Source organism: Rhincodon typus, chromosome 1, assembly GCF_021869965.1.
Source record: "Rhincodon typus isolate 14 chromosome 1, sRhiTyp1.1, whole genome shotgun sequence".
Classification (NCBI taxonomy): Eukaryota; Metazoa; Chordata; class Chondrichthyes; order Orectolobiformes; family Rhincodontidae; genus Rhincodon; species Rhincodon typus.
The window spans coordinates 55,921,584-55,939,493 of record NC_063332.1 but is presented as its reverse complement, the minus strand read 5'-3'; the positions used below and the strand labels follow the sequence as shown (position 1 = coordinate 55,939,493).

The following is a 17,910-nucleotide window of genomic DNA, read 5'->3' as shown; positions in this document are numbered from 1 at the left end:
TATAAGAATATCAGTGACAAGATTTACCAATGAACCTATGCATTAAAGCCTTTTTTTTCCTATTGTCTTTTCAGATTTTTCATATGACATATGATTTTGCCAGTGCAGTGGTGAGAATATTTAATCTCATTGGAATGATGCTTCTATTATGCCATTGGGATGGTTGTCTGCAGTTTCTAGTTCCATTACTTCAGGACTTTCCCCCTGATTGTTGGGTGTCCCTAAATGGTATGGTTGTAAGTATTGTTATTTTTTATTATGTATATTCCTAAACCTTTATTGATAAATGATCCTAGGCCAAGAGACAAGCCTACTTTAACTTATTGTTTGTGCATATATGCATTAGGATCATCCTGTGCAATATTTCAAGGCTTGATCACAAAATATATACTGAGTAACAGTCCTGGAGCAGAAAGCAAAAGTTGTTGAAGACAGGGAGGTTGCATCTGTGCAGGGTTTGGGGCTGATGTTATCTTGGGGAGGTTACTGAGTGCAGGATGGGTTTTAAACTAAATTTAATTGTGGACAGGTCACCAGATCTCAACAGCAGAGAGATGAGGTGCATTGAAAACCAAGAGAAAAGAGCAGTAACAGAATAAAGACTAGTGTAGGAAGAACAGAAATTCACTAAAAGAAGGATATTAAGGTATATTAGTGTGAGGTTTGTTCCAAAAAAAAATGATAAGCAGGAAGTGCAAGTAGACTGGGAACAAAACATTTTTAGCAAAAATGTTTAGGATTAATAGGGAAGGAAGAGAGAGGGGAGTTGAGGTTGGGGTCCATGATGGCAATAGTGTTCAAAGATAATAAATCCATTTCTATAGAATAAAGACAGACCAGAGAATTCACCATCTGTTTGCTTGACTCTAAGGAACAGAAAGTGACGCTGTTATGTTACCGACATTTGCTATATGCTCCCAAATAATGGTAAGCAGATGTATAGGGCTTTAATGGATCCCACCAGGGCAGATGGTAGAATTTGAATTTAATAAAATTCTGGAATTAAGAGTCTGATGATGACCATGCAACTATTGTTGATCGTCGGAAAAACCCATCTGGTTCATGAGGGAAGGAAACTGCCATCCTTACCTGGTCTGGCCTACATGTGACTCCAGACCCACAGCAATGTGGTTGACTTTTAACAGCCCTCTGGGCAACTAGGGACATTGATGTGAGGGGAATAAAAGCTGGCCTAGCTAACGATGCCCTCATCCCGTGAATGAGTAAAATGAATCCACATCTGGAACACTGTGCAGTTTTAGTCTCTGCATTTGCATAAGGAAAGCTTGCATTATAGGCCTTGCAGTGAATTAGATGATGGGGTGAGGGGTTTGCTCTATAATTAGAGACTGAATAAATTGGGTTAATAAGAATTAGAAGCAGAAGTCACCCATTCAGTAAAGTCACGGCTGATATGTTTTAGTTTTGAATTCCACATTTTCATCTATCCCAATAATCTGTTTTAAACAGGGATCACTGTTTATTAATTAGTGCCACCAAAGCACCCCTATGGTTAGGAGATCAAAAGAAATGTAAAATTCTGAAGGGGTTTAATAAGGAGACGCTGAGAGATTATTTTCATTGATGCAGAATCGAAAACACAGATCAGAAGCTTAGCATAAAGAGCTTTTAGGACTGAGATTAGGAGAAATCCTTCATCCAAAGGGTTGTAATCTTTGTAATTTGCAACCCCCAAGGATTGTGGGTGCTCTATCATTGAAAGCACTTAAGGTTGGGATAGGCAGATCTTTGGGGAGTTAAGGGACTTTGGGAAGAGTACAATAAGGTGGATTTGATTGTACTGAATCGTGGAGCAGACTTCTATGGGTCATATGATCTATTCCTTCTCCAATTACTTGTGTTCTTCATGTACCTAAACATTTTATTCGAATTAATCTTACCTTTCTCTTCTCAAAGGAGAACAGCATCAGTGTCAACAATTCTCCAAATAACTGTACACCCTCATCCCGAACTATCATCCTGATAAATTGCCTCTGCTCTTCTTTTTAGCCTTGACATCCTTCCTGAAGTGTGGTGCTCAGAATGGTGCACATTACTCAAGTAGAAGGGCCAAATCAATAATTTGAAACAGTTTGGTTTGACCTCTTTGTTTTGGTATTTACTGCTCCTGTTTGTAAAGCTAAGTCTCCTGTTCATTTTCTTATCTGATATGGCAATGCCCCTATTGCCTTTAAGGATTTGTGAATGTTGCTGAGCTTTTTGTCATTGACAAACTTCAGTACTGTTTTTACCTAACTCCAGCCAATCTTCTGTGTAGCAGTGATTCTAATACCAGTCCTTTCTTTACACCTTTTTAGGAAATCTTCACCCTCCTTGCTCTTTACACTGCTTTTTGAAGCCCCTTACCATTATCTCTCTAATATTTTCCTATTGTTCTATTGAAGGGGAATCATTCATAGTTACCCTAATATGGGGATCTGGAAAGGAAGTTGAATGGCCAGCAGTTTATTAGGAATTAGTTTGAAGAAAGAGGGAGTTATGTCATGGATAATATGAACATGAAGAGGGCATGAGAGGAGATAGGAGCAAACTTGGAGAAACATGTGACAAAGGAGATAGGACAGGGAGGAAATTTTGGGGAAGTTTGTCCTCATGTGCTAGTGGAAGGGAGGGAATTAGCAAAGGCAGCTGGTCAGATAGTCTCGGTGCTGGTGACCAAGGCATACGTGAGCTGTTCGCACTTATTATGGAACGTGAGGTGGGAGGAGACAAGGGAAGTAAATTAAGAAGATCACTTGCAATAGAGGAAAGAAGTTGGGGGTTTATCTTCACATTCCAAGATGACCCTTCAATAGTGAGCTGAGAACAGGATCCTGTAGCCTATACGAACTGAACAATGAATGATTAAACAGTTGTCTGCCCAATCTGGCCCAGACTGAATCCCTTGTACTTAAAGAAGTGGAAATGTGAGCTGTGCTCAGGTCTGCATCATTTAAAAAGAAGGAATCTCCTGTGGCCAGGCTGTTGTAGTTGCAATCATAATTGCCAGGACTGCATGGGACAGACTCTTTCAGGTACACTTACAGGTGTTAACTGAGGCATGGTGAGCCTAATCCCCATTTTATGTCCCCTTTTTCTGACTTCCCACTCATGATCCACCCATACTTCCTGCTAGCCAAGAGTCGAACTACACCCTTTTCTGAGTTCTGAGGAAGGGTCACTGGACCCGAAACGTTAACTCTGATTTTTTTCTTCTCAGTTGCTGCCAGACCTGCTGAGCTTTTCCAGCAACATTGTTTTTGTACACCCTTTTCTGTGTCAGTGAGGCAGTGAATGGCCAAACGAACCCCATTTCTGAAGAAGACTCCCGACCTGAAAAGTCAGCTTTCCTGCTCCTCTGCTGCCTGGCCTGCTGTGTTCCTCCAGCTCCACACTGTGTTATCAAATGAACCTTTGTTTGTTTTATTAAAGCTGGCTAACTGAGCTTATTAGTGAGGGCCAGCATACACTCAGTTGCCTACCACATCCCTTGCTGCATGCAGTGGATCACTCTTTCCATGGAGATGGACATTATTACAAAGCTCTGACGCATCACAGCACTCATGTTGGAGCTAGATTCCTCCAGTCTCTCTCTCCAGTTATTCAGAGTCCATCTAGAAAAGCTGACAGAGATGCACATGATTTGCTGCTGCTCTGAAATAATGTTTTTTGTCAATGACCCTGCGGGCTCAGCACCTGCATCTAGCTAAACAGAGCTTGGAATGACCTATGCTCTCCAAAGAGGACTGTCCAGTGCTGTGCAGTTGTGAAGTGTGGCTCACTCTGTGACAACTGATCTACCAGCCTTGGAGACCACTCTGGGTTATGTGGACCTGGCATTAATTTATTCTTTTCATGGGATGTGAAGGTCACTGGAATTCTTTGCCTTGACTGGCTGGCTGGGTCATTTCAAACAGTAATTAATTGCCAGCCAAATTGTTATCAATCTGGTGTCATATGTAGGCCAGACCAGCTCAGGATGGCAGATTGCCTACTCTAAATGACATCAGTGAGTTAGCTGGGCATCTGTGACAATCAATGATAATTTCATGATCACCATTATTAAGAATAATTTTTTAAAAAGTTGAATTTAAACTCCACAGGGCTGAACTCCTATCCCCACCCCTGCCCAAGACCTCTGGTATACTAAAACAAAGTTGCTGGAAAAGCTCAGCAGGTCTGGCAACATCTGAGAAGGAGAAAACAGAGTTAATGTTTCGGGTCCAGTGACCCTTCCTCAGAACTGATGATGGTTGGGAAAACATCAGTTTATATGCAGAAAATAGGGAGGTGGGTGGGGTAGGGAGTAAACGATAGGATAGAGCCCAAAGAGAGAGAAAGAGAGTTGGACAGACAAGGGAGTTGCTAACGATATCCTCTGGGATACTAGCCCAGTGATAAAATGGCTATACTACAGTCTGCCCAGAATTAATGCCACTCAAGTGTATCATGCTGACATCGAGGTTTAAGGTAACATGATGTAGTATTGCATTTTTAAAAATTAATTTCCTTTGCTTTCTCACTCTGAGATACATACTAACTGAGGGACCCTTTAGCTCCAGTGGCACTAATTTACACAAAATGTAAAGTGGACTGGAAGTCTGGCCTGATTAAAAACAACGAAGAAAGATAAATCAGGATTTTGACAGCAGAATGATTTCATTTACAAACTGACACAGGAATCATGGACAGTCAAGCAAGAACATTTTGAAAATAGATGCATATTGCGGATGGGGGGGTAGGCAACCAGGAAAGGATATTAGAATCCTGTGCAAGTTAGCAAATCATATTCATATTATGTTGTTTTCTCTTCATTTAACTTTATCCTCCCAGCTGTAACCGGAGAGACAGGCAGGTTGTTGTCCCTTTCATAGTGAAATCCTTTGTGCCTTTTGCTTATTTAACCTGCAAATTCAGAAGGAGCATGAGGCACTTGACACAATCACAGTCCTAAAGTAGGGAATCAATAATTCCCTAGTTACAATTTAACTGGGGACTGAATGAGGACACCGCAGTTGCTTTCCGAACTCATGCAGGCTTGCAGCTGGTCTTGTTACTTTGGCAGGCTTCTTCTGTTTGCAGAACTCTCCTACCAAGAAATTTCACAGAATCACGGAATTGTTAATGTGCAGAAGGAGGCTATTTGGCTCTTGATGTCTGCAGCAGCTCTCCAAATTCCTTTGCCTTCTCACCTTAACTCTGCATGTTATTTCTTTTCAAACAAATGTTGAATTACTTTTCGAATGCTTCAGGTGACCTGTCTCCACTGCATTCTTAGGCAATGCCTTCCAGACCCTAATCACTCACTGTGCAAAAAGTTGTTTTTGTTTTCTCATAATGCTTTTGGGCTCTCCCCTGCCAAGACTTTTCCCCAACAACAACTTGTGACCTTCTGGAAACTTCTTCCCCACTATTTATGTGCAAGCCCAGGAATGGACAACCAATTATACCCTGCCCACAGTCTTTTTTTATTATGATGTCCAGAACTGTTTTTACATGCAACTAAATGTTTTTTTTCCATCACCAAATCGTCTATTAATCACCAACTGTGGTAAATCACCCATGTTTTCCAACTGATTTGCATGCAAAGCCTGTTAATGGCAATACAGACCACGGCCCACAACTTTGCTGCAAATTATTTCAATTCATTTGAGATGGAGTTGGGACTCTTAAATGGAGATTTTAAATGAAATAGCATGTGACTCTTGTACCTATCATGTTATTCTAGCCATTTGTTTTGTCTCCAGCACTATTTTTAGTTTTTGTAATTATCTCTCTGCCTCAATTAATTGGATCGTAGGCCATCCCTTCACTCACTATTCAGCTGATGCAACTTTATTCACACCGTCTGACACTTTTGATCACGTGCAGAGACTTGTTATTCAGCTTGCCGAAACTCCACACACTCCATTTGTACGATGTTTTGATCTCTCTGCCTATAAATTCTTTGCTTGTATACTTTTCTTCACTTCACCTGACGAAGGAGCAGCACTCTGAAAGCTTGTGATTTCAAATAAACCTGTTGGACTATAACCTGATTTCGTGTGACTTACGACTTTGTCCACTCCAGTCTGACACCAGTACCTCCTCACCGTGAATTCTGGAGGTTAGAATTGCTGTGCTTTCTGCCACTACTGGAAGTTGGGAAATTGATAAACTCCCCCGAAACCATTTGCTGCCAAAATTCAATCTGAGTTACAACGCACCCAATCATATTTGCAGTGTTGTAGGGATCAACTAAAACTGATAAGGTCAGGCAGCATCTATGTTGAACTTTTGTCAGATCCTGAGGTGTTATGTTCCTTTCGTCACAGTTACTGCCAGAACTACTGAATATTTTCAGCATTTTCTGTTCGTATTTTAGATGGCCAACGTATCTTGCTTTCCGAATTAGAATAGTCCTGATTGATTACAACAATGTGTTTTTGCTTTTGAGTCAGATAAATAACATTAAAATAAATGTTGACAAAATTAATCTGCCACTTTACATTAATACAACCTCTCCCCAACAATTCAGTATTTGTTTTCTCTCAGAAAATTGTTTTTATTTGAATTAAACAACATAAAGGACCTCATCAGATGTACCCTAAAACTTTGTTGGAAGCTAGGGAAGTGATTGCTGGGCCCCTTGCTGAGATATTTGAATCAATGATAGCCCCAGGTGAGGTGCCAGAAGACTGGAGATTGGTTAATGTGGTGCCACTATTTAAGAAAGGTAGTAAGGAAATGCTAGTGAACTATAGACCGGTGAGCCTGACATCACTGGTGGGAAAGTTGTTGGAGGGGATTCTGAGGGATAGTATTTAAATGCATTTGGAAAGGCAAGGACTGATTAGGGATAGTGAACATGGCTTTGTGCATGGGAAGTCATATCTCACTAACTTGATTGAGTTTTTTGAAGAAGTGATGAAGAGGATTAATAAAGCCAGAGTGGTAGACTTTGTCTCTATGGACTTAAGAAGAAATTTCATAGAATCATAGAATCCCTACAGTGTGGAAACAGGCCCTCTGGCCCAACAAGTCCATGCTGACCCACAGAGCATTCCACTCAGACCCATTCCCCTTTAAACCCACCTAATCTACACATCCTTGAACACTATGGGCAATTTAGCATGGCCAAATCACCTAGCCTGCACATCTTTGGACTATGGGAGGAAAGCAGAGTACCAGGAGAAAACCCACGCAGACACGGGGAGAATGTGCAAACTCCACACAGACAGTCACCCGAAGCTGGAATCGAACCCAGGTCCCTGTCGCTGTGAGGCAGCAGTGCTAACCACTGAGCCACCATGCCACCCACATTTGACCAGCAACGTAGCCTGTTTAGCAACGTTAGGTCACATGAAATACAGGGAGAACTAGCCATTTCAGTACAAAATTGGCTCGAAGGTAGATGAAAAAGGGTGGTGGTGGAGGGTTGCTTTTCGGACTGCAGCCCTGTGAGGTGGTGTGCTGCAAGGATTGATGCTGGATCGGCTGTTTTTCGTCATTTATGTAAATGATTTGGACATGATTATAAAAGGTATAATTAGTAATTTTGCAGATGACGCCAAAGTAGGTTGTGCAGTAGACAGCAAAGAAAGTTAACTCAGAGCACAACAGGATCTTGATCAGATGGGCCAATGGGCCGAGGAATGGCAGATGGAATTTAATCTAGGTAAGTGTGAGGTGCTACATTTGTTAAAGCAATTCAGAGCGGGACTTATGCAGTTATTAGAAAGGTCCTGGGGAGTGTTGCTGAACAAAGAGACCTTAGAGTACAAATTCATAGTTCCCTGAAAGTAGAGTCACAGGTAGATAGGGTAGTGAAGAAGACATTTGGTACACTTGCATTTATTGGACAGTGCATTGAGTACAGGTGTTGGGTGGTCATGTTGTAGCTGTACAGGACATTTGTTAGGTCATTTTTGGAATACTGTGTGCAGTTCTGGTCTCACTGCTGTCTGAAAGATGATGTAAAACTTGAAAGGGTTCAGAAAAGATTTACAAGGATGTTGCCAGGGTTAGAGGGTTTGAGCTACAGCGAGAGGCTGAATAGGTGGGGCTATTTTGCTTGGAACATCGGAGACTAAGGGCTGACCTTATAGAGGTTTATAAAATCATGAGGGGCATGGATAGGGTGAATAGTCATAGTCTTTTCCCCAGGTGTCCAAAACTAGAGGGCATAGGTTTAAGTTGAGAGGGGAAAGATTTAAATAGGACCGACAGGGCAACTTTTTCACACAGAGGGTGGTGTGTGTATGGAATGACCTGCCAGAGGAAGTGGCGGAGGCTCTTACAATTACAACATGTAAAAGGCATCTAGATGGGTATATGAATAGGAAGGGTTTAGAGGGAAACGAACCAAATGCTGGCAAATGAGACTAAACTGATTTAGGATATCTGGTCGGCATGGATGAGTTGGACCGAAAGGTCTGTTTCCATGCTGTACAGCTCTATGACTGTATGACTCTAAGTAATGTAACAAATTGGGCATATATTGCTTGTAAAATTCATCTGCAAGTTGACTAAGACCAGTGGACTGTTGACTGCAAAAGCACGAATCTGTATTCCAACGTTATGCAAATATTTTCAGGTTTTAACATTAATCAGGTGTTAAAGAGGCAGATTGACAAACAAAATGGTAATCACTTTGCTACTGCTGCAGCTGAAAACACAGCTTCCCACTCATTTGTTGTAGATGCAGAATGCTGTTGTGCCAACTCTTCATTTTAGCAATGTTGTTGGTCGTCAATTTCTGGCATAATGTTATAGATCCAGAGAATGCAACAAAAATTGAGTATAGATTTTAAGAAAGTGACAAAATATCACATAAGAAGGCTAGTTAACAAAATTGAAGTTCCGGTAATTTACCAGCTTAGATGTTAAAACAAAAATAGCATGAAGCCAAGAGGTTTTGGCAGATCATTGTTTTTCAGACTGGAGAATGTTGAGCATTGGTGTTTTCCAAGGTTCAGTGCTAGGACCAATGTGTGTATGTATAAGTGATTTGGTTATTTAAATACAGAGTAAAATTTCAAAATTTTCCAATAATATCAAACTTGAAGGTATAGCAAATAGTAAGGATGAAAATAATTGACTGCAACAGTATGTAGGTCAGCAAGCATTATGAACAGATAAGTGGCAGATAGAACATAGTTCAATTCTAAAGTAACAGATGTGGAAATATTGAATGATTTGAAAAGGAAATTGAGTGGGATCTTGAAGGAAATAAACTTGCAGGTCTATTGGGATCTAAAGGGGCCATGGGATTGTCTAGATTGCTCTAAAGAAAGCTGACATGGATTTAGTGGCATTCTTCGGTGCTGGTCTGCATCTGTGACTCTTTGAGATTTGAAAAAGCAGATTCAAGCTCTCTGTGCCTCCTTGCCTTTGCGGCTGTCGAACAACAGAAACTGTTACTTTATATGTTTGGAACCCTGAGTATTACTGATCCCTGAACTAACTTCACTAAAATCAAATTGTCTGGCCATTGTCACAATATAATTTGTGGAAGCTTGCAATGCACAAATTGGCTGCCACTTTTCCAAACTATTTATCATTTTCTTGGATATGAGTGCCACTGGCATGGCCAACATTTGTTGCTTATCCCAAGTTGCCTTTCAGAAGGTGGTGGTGAACCTTCTTGAGTTGCTGCAATTCATCTGCTGTCAGTGAACCAAAAGTTCTGTTAAGAAGGACATTTCAGGGTTGTGACTTAGCAACAGTGAAGAAATGATTGTATGGTTACAGGTCAGGATTATGTGTAGTTTGGAGGGGAACTTGCAGGCCATGGGTTACTATGTGTCTGCTGTCTTGGCACTTTGTAAAATAAAAAGTTGAGATAAATCTTTGGAAAACACTAGTACAGCCCAAGCAAGTAGGAAACAGGATTAGAGTAGATAGGTGTTTGATGACCGATGCAGATATGATGGGCTGAAGGGTCTTGTCGCACATTATAATGCTTTATGACTCTATGAAACATTCTGTCTAATTCTAGGCATTACACTTCAGGAATGACACATTGACTTTGGTGAAGGTGTAGGAGAGATTTACTGGAAAGGTTGCTGTGATGATGGATTACATTTACGTGGATAGACTAGAGAAGCTGGGATTTTCTCCTTGGAGCAGAGAGGTGAAAAGGATATGGATGTTTAAAATCCTGAATGGTTCAGATAGAGTCAATAAAGATAAACTATTTCCAGTGGCTAAAGGGCTGTCATTAGATTTAAAATGATTGGAGATAGATAAAGAAGGAATGTGAGGAAGAGCATATTTAAGCAATGAGCAGTTAGGGTTTGCAATGACAGAATGGTGGAAGCAGAGTCACTAATAACCTTCAAAAGGGAATTAGATAAATACTTGAAAGAAAAACAAATTGCAGGATAGGAGGAAAGTAGAATTGAGAATTGAGGATTCCACTTTTGAAAAGAGCATCTGCCCTATATTAGTTTAAGATTATAACGTATCTTTCTGGATTTCCTTCATGTATTAACCTAGAGCTGAGGTTTGATAAATCGAAGCACTGACCATTAGAGACAAAATAAAATGATGAAAATACTAATTTAATGCTAACAAGTGCTTTATATGATTAATTTATCACAATTATTCTCCACAGATAAATAATAAATGGAACTTTTAAAAAAAACTGAAAGAACTACGGATGCTGTAAATCAGGAACAAAAACAGAAGTTGCTGGAAAAGCTCAGCAGGTCTGGCAGCATCTGTGAAGAATAAAACAGAGTTAACGTTTTGGGTCCGGTGACCCTTCCTCAGAACTCAGTTGAGGTCACTGGACCCAAAACGTTAACTCTGATTTTTTTTCTTCACAGGTGCTGCCAGTCCTGCTGAGCTTCCAGCAATAAATGAAACTTGTCGTGCTTGTCATGAAGAAAATTGTTTATACCACAGCTGTTTAATTTTACTAAGCATTTGTGTTGGAAAGTGTGAGACAAGAAATCTTTTGACAAGGTAATCCTGTTCCTTCGAACATTGATGTGAAATCTATCCCACCATGAACCCTATTGGTTGTATTTAGTAAGACTGTACGCATTAACTGAAAAATATTTCAACAAAATTCCATACCATCAATTGTTCAGTTTTTCAGATCTTCGTCCTTGGTTCCACGCACTCTGTCAAAATTTCATCTCTTCTCCCTTTTAAATCCCATAAGCCTGAAATCCATTCCTTCAGAAAGTTGTTCCTTGCTTTTGTTTCTCTCTGAAATTAACAAGTTATGGCCTAAACATTTGATTATAAATGTGAATGAGACCTGAATTATTTTAATGAAATGTCAGCATCAATTTATTGTGCTGCCTGGGACCAGGCTGCTCATTTCTCTCGATAACAACATATCTTATTCACCTATTACCCATACTGCCAGTGTTGCTATTGGTGTCACTCGGCCAGTTGGACAATACTACCTCACTCCATGTCAGGATGTTCCACCCTGCAATTAGTTGCATTGATTTCCACAGCCATCTGAAATGTTCTGCGTAGAAACTCTACAGCATTCCACCTCCCAATTTGGAGACACTGCGACAATACTTCATAAGAGAGCTAGATTTACTAACTGGACAACAAGGACAGGCAGAGAAGGTCTTCAAAATGGTGTTCCTGAGCAATTGGAATCTCTTTCTGTTTTAAAGGACACATATATAACAGGCCCCCTCCCATGATCATCTCCTAACTTATCTCTCTTTGCCTTCTTTACTGCTCCCTGTCCTGGCCAGCCCCAAGATAGATTCTTGGTGACTGCAGTGAAATTTTTTCAAATAAACTAGTAGCAGTGAAAGCGACTTCTCATATATCAGAGATAGTAGGAACTGCCGATGCTGGTGAATCTGAGATAACAAGGTGTAGAGCTGGATGAGCACAGTAGGCCAAGCAGCATCAGAGGAGCAGGAAAGCTGACGTTTCGGGTCTAGACCCTTCTTCAGAAATGAGGGAAGGGAAGGGGATTCTGAAATAAATAGGGAGAAAGGGGGAGGCGGATAGAAGATCTCATATATCAGAGCTGAATTTCATCAGTCAAAAAAATAGCCATAAAGATGACAGCAATATCATTAAGAAAATGTGATGTGATGAAGACATAAGGAAATTTTAGACAGATATAGATAGTTTGAGTGAATGGTCAAAAACCTGGAGGAGGGATTACAATGTGGGAAAATATGAAGTTGTTTAATTTGGCAGGCAGAATAAGAAAGGTTATTACTTAAAAGGTGAATAACTGCAGAATTCTGAGGTGTAGAGAGATTTAGGTGTTCTGAAGCATGAGTCACAAAAGGTTAGTATGCAGGTAGAGCATGTAATCTGTGTAGTTAATGGGATGCTATCATTCATTGTGGGCAAAAGTGATTGTTAAAGTAGGGACGTTATGCTTCATTTATACAGGGCATTGCTGACGCCATATCTTAAATACTGTGTTCACATTTGATCTCTTTTTTTTGTAAGGATGGATGCCAATGCATTACAAGCAGTTCAGAGGAGGTTTACTAGATTGATGTTTGGAATGAGAGATAACAAGTTATGGAGCTGGATGAATACAGCAGGCCAAGCAGCATCAGAGGAGCATCGAAGAAGGGTCTAGGCCCGAAAAGTCAGCCTTCCTGCTCCTCTGATGCTGCTTGGCCTGCTGTGTTCATCCAGCACTACACCTTGTTATCTCAGATTCTCCAACATCTGCAGTTCCTACTATCTTTGGAATTAATGAGTTGTGTTATGATGTTAAGTTGAACAGACTAGGCTTGTTTACACTAGTTTCGAAGAGTGAGTACTGACCTGATTGAATTGTATAAGATTCTGAACAGCATTGACAAGTCGGATGTGAAAAGCTTGCTTCCTTTTGTGGATGAGTCCTGAACAAGGGGGTATGGCTTAAAAAAAATGAGAGGTCACCCATTCAAGACAGAGGTGAGGATATTTTTTCTCTCACAGGGCATTGAGAAACTTTGGAACTCTGTACCTCAGAGTGATGGAGATGGGGTTCATGGATTATTTTTAAGACTGAGGTAGATATATTTTTGTGAGGCAAGGGGAATCAAAGATTATTGGAGCTCGATCAGAATGTGGAATGTGAAACACAAACAGATTGGTTATGATCTTATTGAATGGCAGAGAAGGGTCAAGGGGATGAATGATTTATTTTTGCTCCTATTTTGCTGGTTCATAACCATTGGGCAGGATTTTTCAGGTGGCAGCATTCCTGTCCTGTTACCCAAAAAGTTGATAGAGAATGTAGCCCAGCTCATACCCATCTTCCAGTGTAGGGGAAGTGTGCAGCTGTTACCTGACATGTTAAATACTAGTTTGGATCCTGCAAAATTAATGTGCGCCAATTAATTTCTATGCCTGAATTTTTTTTTTCCCTGACACACAGCGCATTCAAGCTCAAGGATTAACCATAGAATCCCTAAAGGGGCTGTAAAAAGGGTGGAGGTGTAGCACTATTAATTAAGGAGTCAATGGCTGCAATCAGGAGAGATGATCTTTTGGAAGGGCCTTCAAATGAGGCTTTGTGGTTGAATTTAGGAATGTTAAGGGGGCGGTCACTTTACTGGAAGTGCATTATAGGCTGCCAAAAAGTCAGTGGGAAACAGAGGAGCAAATATATAGACAATTCACAGAAATGTGTAAAAGTAATAATTAGGTGATTATACTGGAGGATTTTAACTTTCCCAACAAGTCATAGTGTTAAGGGTTTAGAGAGGGAGGATTTCTTGAAATGCATCCAGGGGAGATTTTTTGTATCAATATCTAGAAGGCCCAAAAAGGGACTGTGCAGTGCTGGATCTGGTTCTGGGGAAAGATGCCGGACAAATGTTTGATGTGGCAGTGGGGGACCATTTAAGCGATTGCGACCACAACATGGCATGGTCCAAATTTGTTACGGATATGAAGAAAGGTGGCCTGAAAAAGATGGCTTTGAACTAAGGGAAGGCAGGTTTTATTAAAATAAAGCATGGAGTGGCCCATGTTGACTGGGAACAGCTCCTTGCGGGAAAGTCTACAGTGGACAGATGGGCTCATTCATAAAGGAGCTGGGGGGAGTATAGGTTCAACAAGTACCCTTTAAGGGAAAATATAGGAGCAGTTATTTCAGGGAGCCCTGGACGGCCAGGACAATTCAGGACTGGATGAGGGAAAGGAGAAAGGCTTTTAGCCAGTCCAAAGGGAGCAAATCACCTGCAGCCTAGAGGAATACAGGAAGTGCAAGAGGGAACTTAAGAAAGCAATTAGAAGAGCAAAAAGGGGGCATGAAAAATAGACTTGCAAACAGGATTAGGAAGAATCCTAAGATATTTTAGAAATACATTAAAGGGAAGAGGTTAACCAGAGTAGGAGTACGAACTATTAAGGACTAAGGAGGCAATCTGCGTTTGAAGCCGCAGGATATTGGCCGGATGTTAAACAAATACTTCACTTTGGTCTTCACTCTAGAGGTATTCACTGACATCTTCAACCTCTCCCTCCTACATGCTGAAGCCCCCAACTGCTTCAAGAAGACCACCATCATCCCAGTATCTAAGAAAACATATGCACTGTGCCTTAATGACTACCGCTCAGTAGCTCTGACCTCCATAATCATGAAGTGCTTCAAGAAGCTGGTCATGGCCCACATCAACTCCAGTCTCCCAGCCTGTCTTGATCCTCTACAATTTGCCTACCAATTTGCCTCCTCTCCACCTATCCTCTCCTCTATCCCTCTTCTATCCGCCTCCCACTCTCTCCCTATTTATTTCAAAACCCCCTTCCCCTCCCCCTTTTCTGATGAAGGGTCTAGGCCCGAAACGTCAGCCTCTCTGCTCCTATGATGCTGCTTGGCCTGCTGTGTTCATCCAGCCCTGCACCTTGTTGCCTACCAATGTAACAGGTCCACTGCAGATGCCATATCCCTAGCCCTGCACTCATCCCTGGAACATGTGGACAACAAGACACCTATGTCAGACTCCTGCTCATTGACTACAGCCCTGCCTTCAACACCATTATCCCCTCCAGACTAATCTCAAAACTCTGAGACCGAGGTCTCAGCTCCACCCTCTGTAACTGGATTCTCAGCTTTCTGACTCACAGACTGCAATCAGTGAGGATAGGTAACTGCACCTCCTCCACAATAACATTCAACATTGGAACCTCCCAAGGATGCGTTCTCAGCCCCCTACTGTACTCCCTGTACACATATGACTGTATTGTCAAATTCTGAATGAACATCATCTACACCACCATGAGAGGACTGATATCAAACAATGCCGAGTCAGAGTACAGAAAGGAGACAGATAGGTTTGCTGACATGGTGCAGTGAGAACAACCTCTCTCTCAATGTTGGCAGAACGAAATAACTGATCATTGACTTCAGAAAGAAAGGAACAGAACGTACCCCCATCTACAACAATGAAGCTGAGGTTGAAAGGGTGCATAGCATCAAGTTCCGAGGAGTGACAATAACCGACAACCTATCCTGGAATCCCCACATAGACGTCCTCACGTACCACCCCACCAACCTCTGGATCCAATGCATCATCCTCCGACACTTCCGCCATCTGCAATCCGACCCCATCACCAAAGACCTTTTTCCCTCCCCACCCTTATCTGCTTTCTGGAGGGACCACTTTCTCCGTGACTCCCTTGTCCGGTCCATACTCCCCTCCAGCCCCACCACGCCCAGCACTTTTCCCTGCAACCGCAGGAAGTGCTACACCTGCTCCTACACCTCCCCCCTCACCCCCATCCCAGGCCACAAGAAGACTTTCCACATCAAGCAGATGTTCACCTGCACATCTACTAATGTGGTATACTGCATCCGCTGTTCCCGTTGTGGCCTCCTCTACATCGGGGAAACCAAGTGGAGGCTTGGGGACTGCTTTGCAGAACACTTACGCTCGGTTCGCACTAAATAACTGCACCTCCCAGTCGCGAACCATTTCAACTTCCCCTCCCATTCCTCAGACGACATGTCCATCCTGGGCCTCCTGCAGTGCCACAACGATGCTACCCGAAGGTTGCAGGAACAGCAACTCATATTCCGCTTGGGAACCCTGCAGCCCAATTGTACCAATGTGGACTTCATAAGCTTCAAAATCTCCTCTCCCCCTACCGCATCCCAAAACCAGCCCAGCTCATCCCCACCTCCCTAACCTGTCCTTCCTCCCACCTATCCCCTCCTCCTACCTCAAGCCCCACCCCCATCACCTACCTACTAACCTCATCCCGCCCCCTTGACCTGTCCGTCCTCCCTGGACTGACCTATCTCCTCCCTACCTCCCCACCTACACTCACCTTTACTGGCTCCATCCCCGCCTCTTTGACCTGTCTGTCTCCTCTCCACCTATCTTCTCCTCTATCCATCTTCTAACTGCCTCCCCCTCTCTCCCTATTTATTTCAGAACCCCCTTCCCCTCCCCCATTTCTGAAGAAGGATCTAGGCCTGAAATGTCAGCCTTCCTGCTCCTCTGATGCTGCTTGGCCTGCTGTGTTCATCCAGCTCTACACCTTGTTATCTCAGATTCTCCAGAATCTGCAGTTCCTACTATCTCCTTCCATCCAAAGACTCCATTTACATGGCCCGTTGCCCTGGAAAGGCTGCCAGCATCATCAAACCCATCACACCCTGGTAATGATCTCCTACAACCTGTTCTGTCAGGTAGAAAATACAGAAGCTTGAACATACGCACCAGCAGGTTCAAGAAATGTTTCTTCCCTGCCATTATTAGACTGGACTCTCAAACTTCAAATAATGCTGATCTTGCTTAATGTTGATCTTGTCTAGCGCAGGCCCTGTGCGATCTAACTTGTATGCCTCTGTCCAGTTTTTTTCACCCTACGATCTGTATGTCCTTGCTTACGGTGACCTGCCTGTACTGCTTGTAAACAAAGCTTTTCACGGTACTTAGGTGCACATGACAATAAATCAATCAAATCAAATCAAAAGGAGAATGTAGGTATGGAATTCAGGAAAAGGGACTATGAGGAACTTGCACAGTTTTCCACAGGAAATTGGGAGGTGTTGGAGACTCTGATAGGCTTAAGAACAGATAAATCCCCTGGCTGGGATGAATTGCATCTTTGTCTGCTGTAAGAGGTGAGGCAGGAAAGTGCAGGAGTTCTGACACAAATTTTTATTTCCTCTTTGGCCACATGGGAAGTGCCAGAGGACTAGAGGATGGCTAATTTGGGTCCACTTTTCAAGAAAGATGGTGGAGATGACCAGGAAATTACAGACCGATGAGACTCACGTAAGTGGTAGAACCATAGAAGGTAGGAGCAGGAGGAGGCCATTCGGCCCTTCAAGCCTGCTCCATCATTCATCAAATCATGGCTGATCATCCAACTCAATAGTCTAATCCTGCTTTCTCTGAACAACCTTTGATCCCATTCTCTCCAAGTGCTATATCTAGTTACCTCTTGAATACATTCAATGTTTTGGCATCAACTGCTTCCTGTGGTAATGAATTCTACAGGCTCACCACTCTTGGGGTGAAGAAATGTCTCCTCATCTCCATCCTAAACCGTCTACCCCGAATCCTCAGATTGTGATCCCTGGTTCTGGACACGCCTACCATCAGGAACATCCTCCCTGCATCCACCCTGCCCAATCCTGTTACAATTTCATAAGTCTCTTAGAGTTCCCCACCCCCCACCTCATTCATCTGAATTCCAGCAAAAACAGACCTAACCTAGTCAATCTCTCCTCATACGTCAGACCCGCCATCCCTGGAATCAGCCTGGTAAACCTTCGCTGCACTCCCTCGAGAGCAAGAGCATCCTTCCTCAGAAAAGGAGGCCAAAATTGTGCACAATGTTCTAGGTGTGGTCTCACCAAGGCCCTGTACAACTGCAACAACACATCCCTGCTCCTGTACTTGAAACCTCTCACAATGAATGAGATAACAAGGTGTAGAGCTGGATGAACACAGCAGGCCAAGCAGCATCATA

The 17,910-nt window shown here is 42.4% G+C and overlaps 1 protein-coding gene across 1 annotated transcript in view; it reads left to right on the top strand.

Moving 5' to 3' along the window:
* The window catches only part of LOC109927560 (potassium/sodium hyperpolarization-activated cyclic nucleotide-gated channel 1-like), a 269,691-nt gene that overhangs the window by 96,152 nt on the left and 155,629 nt on the right, over positions 1-17,910 (top strand). The window contains exon 4 of the mRNA XM_048599979.1: positions 75-236. Within this exon, the coding sequence (XP_048455936.1) occupies positions 75-236 (162 nt within the window). The remainder of the gene's footprint in view (positions 1-74; positions 237-17,910) is intronic.